The 20,504-nt window shown below is 51.3% G+C and overlaps 6 protein-coding genes across 6 annotated transcripts; 5 read left to right on the plus strand and 1 right to left on the minus strand.

The window, feature by feature from the left end:
* Nucleotides 1-4: 4 nt before the first annotated feature.
* rad7 (DNA repair protein Rad7, protein) lies at nt 5-2,452 on the minus strand. Its single transcript, XM_024813202.1, has 6 exons — nt 2,200-2,452; nt 2,109-2,147; nt 2,012-2,039; nt 1,420-1,953; nt 1,205-1,370; nt 5-1,137 (listed from the first exon to the last, which is right to left on the minus strand). Coding segments are annotated over exons 1-6 (1,785 nt in total). The 5' UTR covers nt 2,202-2,452; the 3' UTR covers nt 5-121.
* A 1-nt stretch (nt 2,453) lies between these two features.
* BDW47DRAFT_108276 (DNA repair protein RAD16) lies at nt 2,454-6,348 on the plus strand. The gene is made up of 11 exons (XM_024813203.1): nt 2,454-2,786; nt 2,846-3,762; nt 3,815-4,144; nt 4,194-4,302; nt 4,356-4,430; nt 4,485-4,543; nt 4,599-4,819; nt 4,876-4,922; nt 4,970-5,096; nt 5,150-5,902; nt 5,970-6,348. The coding sequence occupies exons 1-11, from the start codon at nt 2,741-2,743 to the stop codon at nt 6,199-6,201; spliced, it is 2,916 nt and encodes a 971-aa protein (XP_024670708.1). The 5' UTR covers nt 2,454-2,740; the 3' UTR covers nt 6,202-6,348.
* A 297-nt stretch (nt 6,349-6,645) lies between these two features.
* On the plus strand, nt 6,646-9,709 carry BDW47DRAFT_108278 (C2 domain protein). The gene is made up of 2 exons (XM_024813204.1): nt 6,646-8,023; nt 8,110-9,709. The coding sequence occupies exons 1-2, from the start codon at nt 7,230-7,232 to the stop codon at nt 9,128-9,130; spliced, it is 1,815 nt and encodes a 604-aa protein (XP_024670709.1). The 5' UTR covers nt 6,646-7,229; the 3' UTR covers nt 9,131-9,709.
* Nucleotides 9,710-10,083: 374 nt separating this feature from the next.
* Nucleotides 10,084-15,133, plus strand: BDW47DRAFT_108280 (putative ARF GTPase activator (Csx2)). The gene is made up of 5 exons (XM_024813205.1): nt 10,084-10,816; nt 10,910-11,043; nt 11,134-12,802; nt 12,877-12,967; nt 13,055-15,133. The coding sequence occupies exons 1-5, from the start codon at nt 10,753-10,755 to the stop codon at nt 14,442-14,444; spliced, it is 3,348 nt and encodes a 1,115-aa protein (XP_024670710.1). The 5' UTR covers nt 10,084-10,752; the 3' UTR covers nt 14,445-15,133.
* A 2,025-nt stretch (nt 15,134-17,158) lies between these two features.
* Nucleotides 17,159-18,894, plus strand: BDW47DRAFT_47939 (uncharacterized protein). The gene is made up of 4 exons (XM_024819132.1): nt 17,159-17,478; nt 17,567-17,706; nt 17,799-18,440; nt 18,555-18,894. Exons 2-4 carry the CDS (start codon nt 17,595-17,597, stop codon nt 18,617-18,619), a joined length of 819 nt encoding a protein of 272 aa, XP_024670711.1. The 5' UTR covers nt 17,159-17,478; nt 17,567-17,594; the 3' UTR covers nt 18,620-18,894.
* On the plus strand, nt 18,706-20,058 carry BDW47DRAFT_48002 (YTH domain-containing protein). Its single transcript, XM_024819134.1, has 2 exons — nt 18,706-19,109; nt 19,179-20,058. The coding sequence occupies exons 1-2, from the start codon at nt 18,792-18,794 to the stop codon at nt 19,707-19,709; spliced, it is 849 nt and encodes a 282-aa protein (XP_024670712.1). The 5' UTR covers nt 18,706-18,791; the 3' UTR covers nt 19,710-20,058.
* Nucleotides 20,059-20,504: the final 446 nt, after the last annotated feature.

Consider the following 20,504-nt stretch of genomic DNA (forward strand, 5'->3'; position numbering starts at 1 on the left):
TTGAGTCTAAGAGTAAGCTAGAGACGAGATTTGATACTAAAATTATTCTATTTCCATGATACTGCTGCACCCATTGACTACAACGGCGCATGATTCAGCACTTCCAGTGTCATGAGACCCTTCAAACCTGATCACCATCAACAGCAATACGATCCTGGGCCTTCAGTCCACCGATTAACGCAACCCCAGCAGGAACTCGGGCTTCCTGTACGTTGAAACAGGCGAACGCGACCAACTTCGTAAGAGATGGACAGCATCGGAAAATGCGTCCGATCAGATAGTCATCCATAATGGTGTGAAACGAGACATCAATCTCCCGTAGTTTGGGGTAGACTCGGTCATCTGCGAACGCTTCTTCAAAGGCTTCACGGGAGATATGCCGACAAGAAGAAATGTTCAACTTCTGCAAGGCACGGCCAGAATGGTTCATCAGCGCAACGAACCCTTGAGAGGCAAATCCAATTGCATCTGCAGGCCCATCTGCGTTTGCATTGTCCACGTCCCGTGTAGAGGAAAAGTCCACAAGCTCCAGTGCAGGATTAGACCAGTCAGTGAAAAGTTTGGAGAACGTCTTGTCCGTGCAGATGGAGTTATTCGTGAATCGGAGTTTAGTAAGGTGTTGACAATGGTTGTGGAATCCTTCGAGAATGCGATCGTCCGCAGTCGGGAACCCTTCCAAGGAGAGTGTTCGTAATTTCGGACCAACTTGGCCGATCATGTCGAGGAGTTTCTCAGCATCCGTCTCCTGGATGAAATCCAGAGACAGGTGTTCTAACGACGATAACTGCCCGATGGCCTGAAGCGAACCATCGCCCATTTTCCAACACTGTTTGAGCTTCAGCCGTCTGAGCCCCGTGCAAGATTTGGACATGACTCCCACGGTCTCGTCATTGAACGAATTATCGAGGTTGGACAGCTTGAGGCTTTTCAAATCTGGTCCCAGCTTGACGAATAGTCGCTGCCAACATATATCCGACACAAGGTTGGCAGAGTCGATCTGGAGATGCTCGATTTTGAGTTCTCGGTCCATGGTATAATCTAAGACTCTGTCCTTGAGTTGACTAGCAAATCGAAGGTTGACGTTGTTCAAGTCCGGCATGAACGTGAATATTTTCTGGAAATCATCCGTTTCGAGCTCTGCAGAGCATTCAAGATTAAAATTTGCGCCCAAAGGGAAAGAAAAAGTGAAACGAGGGAGCCATACTGGCGGTATCATAGATGTTGATGGACCTTAGTTCCCGACGGAGGAACAGGTTGAGAGTCCTTGGTGTCAATGCCCGTCTCTTGGACAATATCTGGCTGAGACGGTGAAGCAGCGAGGATGGCAAATCTCCGAATTCTTCGATATCGTTGATATTATCTGCGACTTTCTAAAAGATATCAGCACTGTAGACCACGAAACTAGTGAGAGAGCAATACCCTAATGCACGACTCGACCAAAGTCGAGGCACCTTGCTGGGCATTTCCATCAAGAAGGTTGCTCTGATTCTGGCGACGACCAATCCTCGCTCCACCTTTCTTCACCTTGGGTTTCTTATCGCCGTCTGCCAGATCCTTGGAACACTTGGCACAAAGGAGACCCCCGTTCGGGCCTGTCTTACTATATGGTGTGACAGTAAACCGTTTGCTGCATACTTCACAGTTCTCCAGCTGGCCGGGCATTGGTCGAGATTGCTCGGACAGCATGTCCCTTGCCATAGAGTCATCATCATCTCCAGGCTCTCCTGTACGCCGACTCTTCCGACGTGCGAACTCTTTGCTCTGCTTTATCTTTGCTAACGCGGCTGTCTCCCTCCGCTTGCGCTTTTTCCGCTGCTCGGGTGACTCGCTAGTACCCTCGGAGTCATTACGTTCGGTGGGATTTGGCGTTTGCTCTGCGACCGCTGAGCGCTCGGCTTCTCTAACGCGCCTTTGGTAATCTTCGCTGATCTGCGCGGCAGAGATGTTGTTGGACTGGAAACATCAGAAAATCATCAGCAAGCGACCACAAGATTCAGGTAAGATTGCTCACAGCCAGGAAATCAGTCAGCGCCGACTGTCTGAAAGGGTTCAGCTGTTAGCGAGCTTCTAGGAAGAAGTTGTCGCCTATGCGACGGTGGAATACATACGGTCCCCGGATTTGGTTTCTTGTTTGCCGTCTTTCCGCCCTATCGATAATTAGCATTTAAGGTCTGTTGAGATAAGCAAGTTGCGCCATACATGTTAACAAGCTCAGATAATGGAATTTCGTTCTTTTCTTTTTTTTCCCCTGTCTCTGGGCCAGCTAAGTGTCGAGGATCGCAGGTGAAGTGAGAAGGTCAGGAAAATGACGAGTCACAGGATCCGTGGCGATTTCGCGTTGCACTTAACGCGAGGCCGGGCCCGCGGCTTATTGACTCGTGTTCTGGGGTGTCCACGCTCGGACACCAGGCAACAGGACTGGAAAAACCAAGGTGGCGTCCGCCTTTGAGAGGTATCAACCAAGCACCTTGCTTAAATCCTCTGAGAGGTGGTCCGGGTGTTTTCAGGGCCAGCTTGAGGAATTTTCTTTCTTTTCCAGACTTTCACTCGTCCCCATATCCGTAAGGGGCCAGGCATCCGTTCCTGCATCGCAGAACCCACATCAACCTCGCCACCTCGCCACAACAGGAACTTCCACAGAGCTGGCTGGTGCTTTGGATGAAGGCCATATCGTCAATGTCTTTGCTCTGGAGGAATAAGATTTCCTGATTTCAAAAAAAATAAAATAATAATAATAATAATGGCCAGGATGCTTGCACCGAAGCCGAGTCGTGATTCGGCATCAGGTGAATACTCTTCCTTGGCCTCCCAGTCCTTTGTTCTAGAGTTGCTAATGAAATCGAAGACCCATCTCTAGATAGCCCATCGTCGTTTCCGAGACGCACCTCCGCGAGACTGGCACGATCAGCCCAGATTGATGTGTCGGTCGACGATACGGGGAACGGCTTGCCTCACGCCGAGGAACTACGTGCCCCTCGGAATATTAAAATGCCTGCTATAGAGGTCGCTATCCCGACGAAGAATTACTCTCCTGGTCCTAGCCTAACCCGGTCCCCGTCGTCCTCTATCGTTGACAATACCTCTGCCGATGGAACCAATGGATATACTACTCCAGCCACCAGTGTCGCCCCAACCCCCGCTGAACAGGATGCCGCGAACCCGAAGAAGAGAATCAGTGCTGCAGCTCGGGCTCGGGAATTACGCTCCAGCACACTGGCAATCAATACGGGGGGAGGGAGGAAAAGGACCAGAGCCACGACATCCGGCGACTCAACCCCACTCCAGCAGTCCGATGAGGCCATTGCTGCTGCCCTTCAGGCAGAAGAGTACCAAAAGACATCTACAAAACGCCGAAAAGTTCCTGAAATTAGTGACTCTGCCGAAGAAGAGAGTGACTTGACGGATCTCACACTCAACGATGATGTGGATGACAACGACTTCACCGAATGGCAGCCAACTCGCAAGACTAGGAGCTCCCTCCAATCCCTGCCCAACCCTGGACCCTCAAGTTATAGGGAGCTGAAACCTCACATGGGAGATAGTTCTGAGGATGAACAGGACTATCATAATGAGAGTGATGCGGGTTCTGATTCAATCAGCTCTGCATCTGCAACAGACGAGGATGTCCCGCTAGCGTCCCAGAGAACGTCGAGAATTCGTTCCGCTGTGCGTCCCAGATCTCGTGGTCAGACTCAAACTCGAGTACGCTCGAATATTGACAATCTACCCCGGACCCCTGCGGAGGCGTGGATGAGCCGTCGTGTAAGTAATGCCATCGTTCGTTCTACGGATCCCATCGCTGATTGGTCCATAGGCATTTAGGGAACGCAAAAAGCTCGAGAAGCAACACCCTTGTGTTGTCAGCATGTGGGATGATTTAAGAAATTCCCCTCCTATAGCGCCAGTGGCCGCGGAACAACCTCCAGGCATATCAAGAAGTCTCAAGTCATTTCAGCTTGAAGGGTTAAACTGGATGATCCGGCAAGAGCAGTCACACTACAAGGGTGGATTACTGGGTGATGAAATGGGCATGGGGAAGACGATACAGGCGGTCTCCCTCCTCATGTCTGATTATCCCGCTAAAAACCCGTCGCTTGTGGTTGTTCCACCTGTTGCTTTGATGCAATGGCAGTCTGAGATCAAGGTTCGTTCTATGCAAATCAATATTTGACACCATTCTAACGGATTACCAGGAATACACAAGTGGTCAATTGAAAGTACTCGTGTATCACAATTCAAACTCCAAGCTCAAAGGACTTACAAAGAAAGATCTCCAAGAATACGATGTTATCATGATATCTTGTAGGGCTGCGTCTTGACTGATATTAGCGTTTATCGTCTAACTCTGTATACAGACTCTGGCCTTGAATCGATCCATCGAAAGCAGTGGAAAGGGTGGAATCGCCACGACGGAATCGTGAAAGAGGATAGTAAGTGAACCTCCCCGATATTCAAGCCTATGGGGCTAACGATATCCAAAAAAGGTATCATCCATTCCATACACTATCACCGCCTTATCCTAGATGAAGCCCACAGCATTAAGGTGTGTTCTCATTTCTTTGCAGTCTTCCGTAAGGATTATGCGCTGATGTTTCCAGCAACGCACTACAAGTGTTGCCCGTGCGTGTTTCGCCTTAAAGGCAAACTTCAAGTGGTGCCTTTCGGGAACCCCCGTTCAGAACAGGATCGGAGAGTTTTTCTCTCTGTTGCGTTTCCTTGAAGTCCGCCCATTTGCTTGCTATTTCTGTAAGCAGTGTCAATGCAAGGAGCTACACTGGTCACAGGATGCAGAGAAGCGCTGCACCAAATGCAAACATAGGTACAGTGCCGTTGAATATTCTCAAGCGTCTTTCTTGTTACTGACACTTTCAATAGTGGTTTTAGTCATGTATCAGTGTTCAATCAGGAGATTCTCAACCCTAGTTAGTACTCATTCCAGCCTCATGGTAGCGGTTCTAACTTCCAATAGTTACCGAAAGTGACGACGCGATACCTCGGAAGGAAGCTTTGTCTAAACTCCGCCTTATTACAGACCGAATCATGCTTCGGCGGGTCAAACGCGACCACACTGCTTCGATGGAGCTTCCCCCTAAGCGGTGAGTGGTACTGGTACGATTCACTGGAGCTCAAGCTGACTACCGGTTCCAAGTGTCGTCTTGCACAATGAATTCTTTGGGGAAATCGAACGCGATTTCTCTCAGAGTATCATGACCAATTCTAGCAGACAGTTTGATACTTACGTCAGCCGTGGCGTGATGCTGAACAATTATGCGAATATTTTCGGACTCATCATGCAAATGCGGCAAGTTGCAAACCATCCGGATTTGATCTTGAAGAAACACGGCGAAAGTGGGCAGAACGTCCTTGTCTGCAGCATCTGCGATGAGCCTGCAGAGGAAGCTATCCGTTCTCGCTGCCGTCATGAGTTCTGTAGGCGATGCGCCAAGGATTACATTCAATCATTCCAAGAAGACACGATCATCGATTGCCCTCGGTGTCATATTCCCCTCTCGATTGACTTTGAGCAGCCTGATATTGAGCAGGAAGAAGAGCACATTAAGAAGAACTCTATCATCAATCGCATCCGAATGGAGAACTGGACCTCGTCGACCAAAATCGAGCTGCTTGTTTACGAGCTGTTCAAGCTGAGGAGCAAAAAGCAAACACACAAGTCCATCGTGTTCTCCCAGTTCACATCTATGCTGCAACTTGTGGAGTGGCGTTTGCGACGTGCTGGTTTTAATACCGTTATGCTGGACGGAACCATGACACCTGCCCAGCGTCAAAAATCAATTGATTACTTCATGAAGAATGTGGATGTGGAGGTGTTTTTGGTCTCTCTCAAAGCGGGAGGTGTCGCTCTGAATCTGACTGAGGCGTCGAGAGTTTTCATCGTGGATCCGTTCGTCCCCCTCGACTCCCTCAATTCCCCCACAGCATATGAGTTTAATGGCTAACCTCTGGTTTAGGTGGTGGAACCCCGCCGCTGAATGGCAGAGTGCTGATCGATGTCACCGTATCGGCCAACGACGCCCATGTGTGATTACCCGACTGTGTATCGAGGATTCGGTCGAGTCTCGCATTGTCTTGTTGCAGGAAAAGAAGGCAAACTTAATCAACGGGACGATCAATAAAGACCAGGGCGAAGCTTTGGAGAAGCTTACCCCGGAAGATATGCAGTTCCTGTTTCGGGGGTCATGATTTACTGGACTTCGTCGATTTACCCTCTGGACGGGAAGACGTTGGTCGCAAACTAGACCGTTTTTCAAAGGTCCTATAAGCGAACTATCTGATTTGCAGCCACTATCATTTAATTTCTGAATGTCAGAGTACCTTTCTCCACTTCCATTTCGTTCTTATTCTACGGCAATCTAAATCGGAGAATCCGATCATCCCTGGTAATGTCCCACTGCATCTCTCTTCTTTGCCTTATCTTCAGGTGGTGTCTCCGTATCGAATCATTTTCCGTTTTTCCCTTCATGCATTGTTGCATGTCAGCCCTACGGGGATGATGATGTCGGCCAAGCCTCCATGCACCCGGATATGCGGCATACAGGTCAGTCGATAGTTTTTTAATCCTGGAGCCTAGCTGGTATTTCAGTTGCCTAAGAATGTAAATAATCCTTCAACCAACCCTTGTTTATCCCTCCCCTTCTTTTCAGATCCGAGACTCCTATCTACCACCAGCAATAACCTAATATCTCTCGTCCTTTCCTCTGGTTCTTCCCGTATCAGCCTTATAAAAGCCGGGGCTTGCACGGATCCGAGCGGGGTGAAGAACTGGATCGGCCGAAAGCTTAACCTCGTCATAAGTCAGCCTGAACTAAACTCACTAACAATCAACCCCCCGTGGACCCTCCCGCCCACAAGTTCCGCAACTTCCCCTAGTTGCGCGACCTCCCAAGGCAACCTCTTTTTTTTTTTTTAAAGTTTGGTTTCCCTTTTCCTTTATTTTTATTTTTATTATTTTGTTTGTCGGTTAATGTTTATTTTATTCCTTTATGAAGAAGGGGCGCACGCCATTGTTTCATTATCCTACTTTATGTTTTGGCTGTCATCTCGAGGATCAGTCAACTTTTACTCCCGTGGACTTCCCCCGTGTTAGGTCTTTTGGCGTGAGGTGACCTGCATCCCTCCTGCGTCCGCTGCTGATCCACCCACCCCAGCGCTGGTGGCAACAACAACAACAACAACACCCGGACGGCAACAACGATACAAGACAGCCCCTCATGGAAGAAATACACCCCCAGGGACGGCCGCAGCATCATGTTGACAAGTATGCGCCGAAAATTCATGACAAGACCGAGCAACTACAGGACCAGGCAGCCACTATGAAAGCTGCTTTGCATAGCGACGGGGCGCAACACGAACCCGCAGGTGGATTTGATAGCACCCCGTTTCCCCACGCGCCTGCAGGACACACCCTCAAATTTACCTTTCATCGCGGGATCAACCTCCCGTGTGCGGATTTTGGCCGTTTCACCTCGGACCCTTACATCCTGGCCCAAATGATGGTGGACCTCCCTCAGCGGCATAAACAGGACCCAATCCTCACCTTTCGCACGCCTACGGTACGCAAAAACAGAGATCCTGTTTGGGACAGCGAGTGGATTGTCGCCAATGTCCCCTCTTCGGGATTTAAGCTTCGCTGCTGTGTGTTTGATGAGGATGCGGCGGATCACGATGATAAGCTAGGCAATGCCTACGTCGACGTGGGTTCGATCGGCGAGGGCTGGTCTGGGATCCATGAGCAAACCTTCAAGGTCAAGAAACGTTCAGGCAGCAAACGCGTGTATCTCTTCGGGAATATCGCCGCTCTGGCTTCGGGACGCCTGGATGTTGGTTCCCACGTCGTGGTGAGCGTGGAGTATCTAGGGAGAACTCCGGGGACCGAAGGAGCCCAAATGTACACGCTGGGACCGAACTACTGGTTCAAGCATTTCTCGCCCATGATCGGAAGATTGACGGGGACCAAAGATGAACTTCAGAACCATAACGGTCAGAAGAATGTCTCTCGCTATAAGTGGGTTCTCCTTCCCGGACAAAAAAAAAAAAAAAAAAAAAAAAAACCAAAATTTAAGATCGACCCTCCCTCTAACGTCCGTATAGTTTCCAGGCGATTCAGATTCAGCTGAGGGGACCTGTTCCCTCGGAGCTGTACCATCGTTATGTCGAATTCAGACCATTTGTTGCGGGCATGTTCACGTCGCAGAGTCTACGAGGGCGGATCCTCAATCGGGCTCTGCACCACCAGCACCAACGGATATACAATTTCGATAGGACGACACTCCATGATCAATTGCCGTCGCCGTGTACTGAGCTTACTCAGAAGTTCCTAGAATTTGTCCAATATGCGCAAGGTGGTCGGATCTTCACCTATGTCCTCACTCTCGATGCCCAGTTTCGCTTCACCGAGACCGGAAAGGAGTTCGGGGTCGACTTGCTAAGCAAGCACACCATGCATAGCAATGTGTCCATCTACATCGCGTATTCGGGGGAGTTTTTCCTTCGTCGGCGCAAGAACCGCCAGAAGCACCAATCCGCTGCGTCACCAATCTCGGAGACCGAAATCCCCGTGGAGGAATCGCCAGAATCTCCCGAAGTCTCCACAGATCCGGACGATTATGAACTCTACATCGACAACGACAGCGGGACCTACCGACCGAATGGCCAGTGCCTTCATTTGCTCAAACAGTTCATTTCCGCGAACTTCCCTGGCCTCCACGTCACCACTCTGGATTGTCAGGACGACGCCGAACGGATGGCAGAATTGAAGGATGAGCAGAGAGAGTTCAAGAAGAGCGAGAGCGGACATATGACTTTCCTCCAGCAAAGCAGCACTTCGTCGCTTTCCATCTCGAGTTCTGACGAAGAAGAGCTGGACGAACGCAGTGGCCTCCGGACCAAAAAGCGAGGGGAATTTTCTCAAAAGGTACATGACATGCGCGATGTGAAAGGTCAAATGATGAAGTGGGCCCAAGCCGACGAGTATCGGGCGAAGAGCGCTGGCAATTCGAGCGCCTACCCGGGAAATCAGCACGCACCTGTTCGAAGGGATCGCGAGGCGCCTTTGACGCTTGGGAAAAATACCACCGTTGACGAACGAGCTGCTGGTTATAATAGTAGTTGAACCTTGACATTAACACCGACATGTCGTTTCGTGGGGTTAATAGGCTTGCTGCTGGCAACACCGCGCCTGGTTGTATCTCCGGATACTGTCGAAGCGACTTTTCCCATCCTTCCTGCCATTCTTCTTCTTCCTCTTCTTCTCCACCATCTTTAATTTTATTTTTCTCCTCCTCCTCCTTATTTGTCTTCTTCATGATCTTCTTTACTCTCATTCCTCCTCTTATTTTTATTTTATTTTTTATTTTATTTCTTCTTTTACTTCTTGTCACCGTGGCCCTTCCTTGGTGTTATTGTGCATGGTCCTGGGAATTTCCTAGCGACCGTAATATCCTACCATGCCTGCATTGGGGCGTGTTTATCCTGCGTGGTTATCCACTTATTGTTACTGTCATTCTTACCATAATTATCCCTTCTGCCTGTCTCCTGGTGATCGTCTCGATCAGCAAACTTTCAAGACGAAGCGAACTATCCTCGGGTACTCCGTGTAAGATTGTGACCAACCATGATACCATCCACAGTTTTTTTTTTACTGGATCAAACGAGCCAACGAATGATCAATGAGCATCCTATTAACGGACGGGTCATGCCAAACAAGCTAAGTAATAGTTTAAGTAGTCAGCGACTACGGTCACGATCTTTCCAAGGAGATTCGAATGACGGCGATGTAACCCTCCGGTCTGTCAATCATCGCCTAGCAGGTGGCATATCATATACCACGTATTAGCCGTCGTAGTACATTAAATCCCATCATCAGTACTCCGTAGCCGAAAGGACTATTGTAGAGATTGTAGATGATTGATCAGTCCTTGATCGGGACAGGGACGGCAATTCCCTGCATTCTTCCGCCGCACGTGTCCGGAAACAAACCGATCAGTAGGATTTGAACAACCAAGAAATCAATCATGAGATACTCCTCAACTTCATGGCGACTCGAGATCGAATTCAATATCTATTCTTTACCCTGTGTAGAGGCAGCGACAACCTCCATACTTACCCACTCCTCACTAGTAACTTTACCACCGCGCGGGTGACCAGCTACTAAGGTAGTTTAGCTGCTCCTCCTCCTCTCCTCCTCTCCTCCTCCTTCTCCTCCTCCTCCACCTTTAATCATCAGTTCACCAACCTACTAACTAGTTAACCCTGTCCCTCACTCCACCATTTCCCGCCCCAAACTCCTCTCCTTTCTTCTCCCATCAACCTCCCTTTCACCGTCCGATCTCCTCTCCAGCCAGTGGTATTGTCTCTGGTCTTTCCGACCTGGTCGGTGGTTGGGCCTTTTGAGATAACGATCCCCCAAATCAGCATTTTTCTTTCTTTTTTAATATATCCTTTACTCGTTCGCCCTCCTTTTCCTCTGGAGATCATCTGTTCCTACCAGGACTTGATCTCGCCTGCGTGTTTTCTTCATCCGATTCCCGCATCATCGGCACTGTGCAGTTACAGGTCCCGGATGCATGCTGGATGACCACCCCCCCGTTACGCTTATCGTCCTTCCAATCCCACCTCTTCTTATCCGACAGTGGGCGCGCAAACCGTCGATGATTGCCTCCACCTGTTCCCGTTTCCTCCCCGGACTGTCTCTTCTGAGCAGTGACTCAATAAACCCTTAGTTTTCTTTCCACCATGGGGATTGTCGGTAGTCGCGTCGATGACGCCGGGAATCTTTATTTCAAGGACCAGTCGAGGTGTATGTCTCAGCCCAGCGCGCCGGGCGGTTTCGTCCCAAAACCCTTTGTCGCCTGGTCGCGAGCAATGAACTGATACATTGCATTTGCAATAGGCACGATCGCATCCGTTGTGGTCACGAACGGGAGGGGTCGAGTTCTACTAAATATCGCGCCGAACGCATTCCCCGCAGCGAGGTACACGGCCAAACGGGAGGTTGGCGACGAGAGTCCGATCGAGTACATTCAGGTATGACCACCGATCCTATCAGGGGGGCGGAATATTAAGAAAAAAAAAAAAAAGGGTATCGTCCCACTAACCCTGTCCCTTCTGTCGCAGGATCCTGATCTCTCGCCGACCGCCCAAACGCCGACATTCCTTTTACGCCTGTCCAACGAAGAAGACCTCGAGTTCAAATTCACCTTCGTGTTAAGGCAGACACAAAGTGGAAATGTGACGAATTCCACGGTCAACGGGGTTTCGACATCACTGCCAGAGGTGGCGGATACCGCGCTCACGGGGCTGACGTTCGCTCATGCCCCCAACTCGAAAGAGCTGGATAATTTGATCACTAGGGAGTTCCATGCTAATCCAAACCTGCAAAACAACTCCAATGTCCAGCTGATAGGGGATTACTCGACAAATGGCAGCCCGTCAGTCCAGTTTGATTGGACCTGGAGGTGGAAAGCTCCCAAGCCGACGGAAGAGAAAGGGGGCGGCTGGAGGAATAGCTGCAGCCTCTTGGACTATGATCAGAGAGCCAACCGACTCAACACACTCGCGCACTTTTCATTCTGGGTGCAAAACTCCGTGCGCTCGTTACCGAGCCCTCAGATGTCCTCGCCGAATCTAGAAATCACTCTCCCGGCTCGAAACCGTATACCCTCGTCGCAATCGGTTCTCTCCCACTCCAGCGATGCCGATGCGACGTCTAGCACTCAAGTTCTTCCCGGGGTATCGCCCGACACCAGCGAGCCTCCCCAGCCGATACTGCCTCCGCAGCCAGTGAAAGTCGACCTGCCCCATTCACGGCCCGGGGAGGACATGAGTGTGGTTGAGGATGGCCCCCTTTTCCGGGCTACCATGAAAGCACTAGAGCAAAAGACGGGGAACATGCGCACCAAAATGAAGAAGGTCCTGAAAAAGGCAGAGGCCGCCCAGCAAGCCCAGAGTGCCTGTAACGATGCCGTGGAGGCGTTCTTGTCTGCACTGAATGATGCGTCGTCATCTAATGCGAATGCCATTCAGCCCGCACTTGATCACTATTTCGAGAAGATCGCTCGGCAGATTCTGAACTATGAAAGGATGAACAACGTTCAGCTCCAAAGGCTTGTCATTGAGCCATTAGTAAAGCTCTATAACAATGACATCAAACAGGCGGAGGCCAAGAAAAAGGAGTTTGAAGAGGAAAGCAGGGACTATTACGCCTATGTCAGTCGTTATCTCGGACAGCGTCAAGATTCGCTCAAGGAGAAGAAGCGCGCAGAAAGCGATTCGAAGTACCAGACCAAACGGCGGAATTTCGAACTCAGACGCTTTGACTATTCGTCATTCATGCAAGACCTCCATGGTGGCCGCAAGGAGCAGGAGGTCCTGTCGCACCTTACCAAATACGCGAGCACGCAGGCGCAGAGCTTCCTTACGGCCGCCAAACAGGTGGACGAGATGACGCCGCAGCTTGATGCCCTGATCCATGAGGTCGGCCAGGCCGACAAGGAGTTCCAGTTTCAGAGGACAGAAAGGGAAGAGAAGCGGCGCGCACTCGAAAAGAGTAGCAACACGTACATGGAGCCCGATTCCTTGACGACCGCGAATGTCCCATCGGCGCCGGTGTCTAGCGGTACTGGGAACCAGAATTCGGATGGTGAACTGGGCCGCGCAGACAGCACAGGATCGCAATTGCGGAATGTGAACAGCAATACGTCTTCATTGTCTGCCCAAGCGAATACGTCAGCCATGAACACCTCGGCAGGGACTTCCGCCGTCCCGTCAACAGCCAATCCATCAGGTAGGTTATTCCCAGCGGTGGAAAACATGTGGTCCGTGGTAAAGTTCAAGTGGGGAAAACTAAGTATATGCTAGGTCAACAGAGGAAGGAAGGATTACTATGGGCGCTGTCCCGGCCAGGATCCCATATCGATCCCAAAGGCATCAACAAACAAGCGTGGCACAAGTAAGTACAGCCACAACCGTCCTTTCTACTTCCCACCCCCCACCATTGCCCGCTTCCTCTCCGACATGCGATGCTCATCCTTTGCAGATTCTGGATTGTGTTGGACCAGGGGAAGCTCTCGGAATACAGCAATTGGAAACAGAAATTAGATTTACATATGGATCCGATCGATTTGCGCATGGCCTCCGTTCGTGAGGCCCGGAATGCGGAGCGACGGTTTTGTTTCGAAGTGATCACGCCCCAGTACAAACGCATCTACCAAGCGACTTCTGGAGAGGATATGACCAATTGGATCAGAGCGATCAACAATGCCCTCCAAAGCGCCGTCGAAGGCCGCGGCATGTCTTCTCCACCCATCTCGTCTGGCAATGATAGCTCATCACTCCGTCGTGATATTGGTTCTGTTTTAACCGGGAAAAGCTCGTCGTACTCGGGCCAGCATCCGAATCCGACGGGACAGACCAATACTGTCACTCGCCGCACGACAGTAGGGGCGAGGCCAAGTTACGTCCGCGGTGATGACAACAATTTCGAGGAGAATCCCTCTCAGCTCCTGCAAACTGTCCGGGATGCCGACCAAGGCAACAACTGGTGTGCCGACTGCGGATCCGTGTCCAAGGTTGAGTGGGTATCCATCAATCTGGGGATCGTCTTGTGTATTGAGTGCAGTGGTATCCATCGCTCTCTTGGTACGCATATCTCCAAGATTCGGTCACTCACCCTGGATGTGAATTCCTTCTCCAACGACATCGTCGAGATTCTACTGCAGATCGGTAACCGCGTTAGCAATATGGTCTGGGAGGCCACACTGGATCACTCCCAGAAGCCCGTTGCGTCTTCTACCCGGGAACAGCGACTCCGGTTTATCACCGCCAAATATAGCGATCGGGCCTACGTCCAACAATTGCCTTCCCCGTTGTCACGGTTCTCGTCCTCGGATGAGACGCTCCTTGCGTCAATTAAGCGGAATGACATCCAAGGCGTTCTCTATGGCATCGCCCTAGGTGCAAATGTGAATGTGACCGATCGTTCACGTAGCACACATGCCGTCTTCCTCGCTCTCGCCGCAGCCGATCCGGCTTCCCCGGCGTCGGCCTCAACTCCACCGTCTAGGCCTACCACTGCACCTTCAGTGAAAGCAATCCCATTCCCCATTGCCGAACTCCTCGTCCAAAATGGAGCGGAAATTCCATCCAATCCTCCACCTATCCCCCTCTCATCCGCCGCACAGCTCTATCTCAGCCAGCGGACCGCACGAGTCGCTGCCTTTACCAGTCCTGCCGCATCTGGCTCTGGAAAATCTCCCGCCGACGGAGTCGGGTCGCTGCCGACTATTCGAGGGACAGGGAATGACAATCCCGCCTCATCGCAAGCACCAAGCTCCTTGGACACCAAGGAGCGTGAGAAATTACACAAACGCGGGAGCGCCGGAGCCCGGTTCGCAGGGAAGGTTGCCTCCCTTGGCATTGACCGATAAGTGTTCGGCCGACGCCTCTGTTCCGGGATGCCTAAACCTCCACATGGGTTTATCTGACCGTATCCGCACACTCTTCCTCCTCGTCTCCCCTTCATCTTGTGAAATTCTATCATAATAATTATACTTAGTCAGATCCTGGGGCTTGGATGCCTCGCAGCCTATGCCTCGCAGCCTCAGGATGCTGACTGTTGTCCAGGGTCAGCCGGCCGGCTCTGCAGATTCGACCTGCGTCGGCCTCCATGCTGCACCCCCCTCCATACTCCTCTCCCCCCTTGTTTATACTCTTCTATCATTCCTGTTGCCGTTTAATTGGTTCCTGGCCGTTTATCATCCCGCTGCACCTCTCCCCAAGGGGCTGCGGATCTACTCGCACTGAAATTATATCATGGAGGCCGAGGGATGTTTTGGCCTGACAAAATGTTCTCAGTTTTACGAGCCTTGTCACGCTTTTCTTCTTATTTTCTTCTTCAATTTTCTTTTTTTTGAACCAACGGCTTGTGCCCGAATTCATCTGTACGCTGGCAATTCACGATTGCCATTAATTGTTGCTTTGGTATGATCCGTTATGACTGGGCTGGTACGGGTGTTGACGACGGATAGATGAGGCCAGCGGCCAGCGGGAGCTTTGCGACCCATTTACTATTAATTGACATATATTCGCCTACGCCGTCTGGTAGACTAGATAATTCTAGTAGTCAGATTGTATGTGGACCAGTCTGTTTGGGACTATATACAAGAGGAGTGAGAATGATCTCAGTATGTGTAGCTCTCTCGTGTGACCCTCCTTGGTTGGCTTGCAATGACAGCATTTGATCTCCTATCGCTTATATTTTCCATCATGATGATAGGGAATAGTGGGTTCGTGTGTAATCTCCGATGGGAAGCCACTGACATCGTCATCACCCAATGAGGAAAGAGAAGGCGCGCCATGATGTCATTGATCTCCTCGGACATGGGTCGATGAAGGAGTTCTCTCGAAGCTTCCCAACCATCAATACCGAGGTCCTCATCAACCACATGGAATCGACTGGATACGATGATTGATTCTTTCTTTCTTCCAAGGATCGACTGATCCAGCAGAAGTTCTTGACAGTTATGACCAGAGCGTCGAGAGTAGAGAGTGACAAAGGGGAATCTTTTTAAGTTTTGAGTAATGGATTCGCTCACAACGCCCAGACAGTCGGATACGCACCGGGCCGAATGTCAAGTTCATGAATAAACAGTGCCTGGTTCCTCCCATTGGCTTTTTGGGTTTGGTCGTCTCCACTGTTCAACACGAGCATTCGTCATTGGCGGTATCCCATTCCGTCTGGGCTTTGAGTTCTCTCTGTATCTTAAGTGGTTCCTGTGGAGTCCCTGGAGTGTGTGCTTCAGCGCCTGCCAAATGGGAGGGACTCATCACTCAAGACTTCTACTACTAGGGATGAATTCGAGGGTGGCGAATATACCCGTGGGGATTTTCGACAAATCAATTGCAAGTCAAAAGATCACCTCAGACAATGCTTTGATCGCTCAATGCATTCAATCTCTAATGCATAGTGGCGCAAACGAAGTGGTCTCACCCATGCTGGATCACCCAACCATGGCCCATGATGGGGATGTCATCAACAGGGCCTGGGGCACTCGGTATAACTAGTCCGAGCCTTGCCGGACTGGTGCATAGTCTGTTTCGTTCTTTCTTTCTGTTCTTTTTTTTTTTTTTTTTTTTTCGCCACCACGCTAGGGCCCTGATCTTCATCTCCATCTACATCATTACCCGCCACGGTGTCTATCGTGACCCTCCTCCAGGTGCACCTGATGCTGATCCACCATCTTACTCTCGTTGGTTTCGCTAGGTCCGCAGAGATTCTAATCCATGGATCACGCCCGACGCCAGGGGTCATGGAGACTAACGGTTGGTCAACCATTTAAAGACAAGAGAATGGACCCCACCGTTGATGCGTGGGCTGTTGCTGTTTCTGTCTTCTTCTTTTTATGGTGGTTCTTATTTATTTTTTTTTTGTCTTTCGTTCAACCCCCCCCCCCCCCCCCCCCCCCCCGCCCCGCGCCCCTCTTACTGACGTCGGGGCAATGATCTCGTTATTTATGGAAAAGAATAAAAGGGAAAATCAAAGAAGGAAAAGGAATGGCATGGTGGGGGGGGGGGAAGCTTTCTCGGTACGAAAAGGCACCTTTATATATATAGTTTAATACTTATATGCTTACTGGCTTGCTACTTGATCTTCGTTTGACTGTCTTCCTCTTTCCTTCTTTGCTGTGCAGATCTCAGTGGACAAGACTTGTTTGCTACACTACATCTGCTGCTTTGATCATTTCCATCGGTGGCCCCAGAGAGGTGTCTGGCAGACTCTTGGGGCTTCCATAACCTTACAGTCAACTGATCGACCCGGTCAGTTGGGTTCGGTGCATAAAGTTACCCAGCCAAAGAGAGACAGAAAGAAAGAAGGCAGGAAGGAGGGAAAGAAAAGACAGACTCAGGAGAAAGTCAACGCAAGAACAGCCCTGACTGAAGGGAACCACCGCCTAGGTAGGGCATAGCTGGACTGCTTCGTCCATAGCCCAGTGACATCATCGTCTGAAGCCAAACAAGCTTGGTCTTGGATATCTCCTGGCTACCAAAACCTGCCTCGATTCACGGGTCGTCGGGGAACATTGGATGCATAAAGAACGGAGACCAAGAATCAAAGAAAGGAACTGAAGTGCCAGGCGGACAAACTCGGCCTATATATCTGCTGACGTTACCAAATACCTCTCTATCACACTGACCAGTTTTACTAAATTCTGGTGAGAATTCTCTTGCTCACAACTGTGATTATTAAGGGACAACGCTTGTTCCATCAGGAAGGAAGTGGAAGTGGCACTTTTCAGGCTTCCCTTCCAGCAGAAGTCCCAGAGGATTTACAACAGTAGTATGACTGGTGGCTTCGTACTCTACGCGGGAAAGCTTTGTTCTATTATCTCTGCTTGGCGGGCCAATCAATTGGGGTTTGACAACTTTTACTCGACAGAAACCCGCTCCCCACGTTGGATTTGAGTAGGTATGTTCCTCTGGCGTCCGTCCAGCTTGGTTCAGGGTGTCTGGTCATCAAATCGCTACTAACCGTCACGGGAAACAATTGTAGAGAGGACTGGTCATTTGAGACAAAAGCCATGGAGAACGCGCACTCAGGGCAACCGCTGCTGGTTGCAGAAGCCCCACGAGGCAAGCAGCCGGCATCGTCAAGAGCAAACCGCAGTCCAACAAAGGCCCCTCAACCGTCTGGTAAGTCTGTTGCTCGTCAGGCCCTCGGTCAGACCTCTTCTCTAGTTTAATAATCGAACTTCATGCTGAAGAATACCGTGGGACTCTTGTAGGTACCAAATCCTTGCGCCAGACGGGTCTAAAACGGGACAATGTGGCCTCCAATGTATACATGGCCCAACATGACCGTAGACCTCCGCCGTCACCTTGGAACATGGGCGATATGATGTCTGCGGTGCCCAGCTACCCATGCGGCCTTCTCTTTTACGACCAGCGGTGCGGGCAGCAGCACCTGATTCCTTCTGTTCATCCGCAGAGCATGGTATACCCCATGCTACCAATGCCACCGTTCTCTGGAGAAACCATCGCGAGCGATATGTCGGCGTACGGCCCACAGGTGACCCAGAGGTATACCTCTTATAGTCCGCATCAACAGAGCACGCCTTTCCAACATGGAACCCCCGTCAATCAACCCTCAACACCATTCGCTCACCCGGGAGCTGGTTACCAGTCTACTTATCATCCCGCCCAGCCGTGCATGGCCTCCAGCGGGTATAGCCCCGTGTATCCGCATCTTGCTTCCATGCCGCAATCAGGTCTTCACCACCGCAACTCACAGGATCCAGTCTCGGAAACCTCATCTCCATCGCCGGAAAGAGAGGGGCAGCACGCCCCGAGCCCAGAGTACGACGTTTTGAAGACCATCGTCGACGGATCGACCCCGCTGGGGTCCAGAATACAATCATCGTCACCAGGTAGGCCAAGGACAAACTTTCTGCTCCTGGTGTGACAGAAAATACGAACGCAGAAGCAGAAAATGCCACAGCAGAATCAAGATATCTTGCTATTTCGAGCCGCTAACTTTGAAGGTTCCAGGTTCTCCCGCAGTATCCCCGGGCATTTCCGGGTCTTTGGCGCGCAAAGGCTCCCCTAGGAAGGCCAAGCAATCCGGCCACGCCCTATGGGTGGGGAATCTTCCTTCCGGGGCGAGCATCACTGATCTCAAGGAGTTCTTTGCGCGGGAGACGAGGGAACATGTGGAGAGTGTCTTCCTCATATCAAAGAGCAACTGCGCCTTTGTCAATTACAGAACGGAGGCGGCCTGTATGGCGGCCTTGTCGAGGATCCATGACTCCAAGTACCAGGGCGCTCGTCTTGTCTGTCGACCGCGTCGGGGCGATGGCTCCCCGGCCGCTCGTCCCGGTGCCACAAACGGCTTGACCCGCTCACTCTCTACGAAGGATCAAGCTGCGAGAGACACCGGCGGGGCAAGGGCCCGGGGTGATGGCTCCGAGTCCGAGCGAGTGGCTCACAGATACTTCATCGTGAAGAGTCTGACGGTGGAAGACCTCGAAGCTAGCCGTCGCAGTGGCATCTGGGCGACGCAAGTCCAGAACGAGGACGTTCTGAACCAAGCTTTTCAGGTAAGTCACGCACTGTTCCTGGACAGGCGAATTGCAACCACAGTCGGCCTCGCGCTGACCGATGCGTAGACCGCAGACGACGTCTATCTGATCTTCTCGGCCAACAAGTCGGGCGAATACTACGGATACGCGCGGATGATGTCGTCCATCCAGGAGAACGGCGATCCGACCCTCCAGATGCCATTTCGACCGCGACAGAGTGTACCGGGGTCAGAGGAGTTGAACCTGACCGCTACACCGGCGACAACCTTCGCCCCTTCCGGGCGGATCATCCGAGACCTAGGCCGGGGGACGGTCTTCTGGGAGGCCGACTCGTCCGAGGGCGAGCCGGAGGAGGAAGAAGAGCGAAAGGAAGCGGGAGCCGACGACGCTGCCGACGACGAATCGCCAGGACCGGAGGGCGTCGAGGTTCAGTCCATCGGGAGACCGTTCCGGATCCAGTGGCTCTCCGCCGAACGAGTGCCCTTCCATCGCACGCGGGGGTTGCGGAACCCTTGGAATGGGAATCGGGATGTGAAGGTCGCTCGAGACGGGACTGAGATCGAGTCGACTGTTGGGGAGAGGCTTCTTGGGCTGTTTCACTCTGCTTTGCCGAATTGATAAGGTCGTTTTCGTTAGGGGGGGCCCGTTCGGCTGCGCACGTGCAGTACATCGCATCCCTCGTTTCGATTTCGTACGAGCCTACGGTGCATCCCTGCGAGAACTCCTCCGGGCCCGGTCTCTTGAACTGCTCTGACTACCAGGATGTTGCATGTGACGCGGCGAGATCTGGAAGACTCAATGTTACAGAGCACACATGATCCGGAGGAGCTGCCATCCAGGACGACGAGTTAGAACAACTAGAAATTTGATCTTCCAATGAATTATCACAAAATCCTTTTGAGGGTGTTTACCGGACAGCCGTTGGTGGAGTTCCCACCAGAAATCACCGTAGCGGCGGAAGTGGCCAGACTGGAGAGGAACCTTGGCGACGTCCCCCTTCCAGAACCGACAAGAGAGGGTAAATTATCGGTCACCGGGATGACGGTATGTACATCTCACAGCTACTAGATCAAGACTTCCAGTTCGATTGCAAGACTCAAGTTGACCCTCCCCAAATCACTGCGCCATAGTCAACGCAAACGCAATCGACCTGAACGGACCGGCTTCAATATCGTATCGTGTCTTGCAGACCACCGTGACCATCTTGACCTCTCTATAAAGTGACAGGCTGACAGGCCTCAGGCTAGACTCTTTCCGGCCCGCTGATCGGCAAACGGTAACGTTGCCTGTGGGGTAATTACCATACAGGACGGATCTCCAGGTGGAGGTATCAACTCGTATCATCCGAATCATATGATATCATACTGAAACGGTACGAGTCAATTGCAGTCAAGCTCACGGACTAAACTCCCC

The sequence above is a fragment of the Aspergillus candidus genome (genome assembly GCF_002847045.1).
Source record: "Aspergillus candidus strain CBS 102.13 unplaced genomic scaffold BDW47scaffold_33, whole genome shotgun sequence".
Taxonomy (NCBI): domain Eukaryota; kingdom Fungi; phylum Ascomycota; class Eurotiomycetes; order Eurotiales; family Aspergillaceae; genus Aspergillus; species Aspergillus candidus.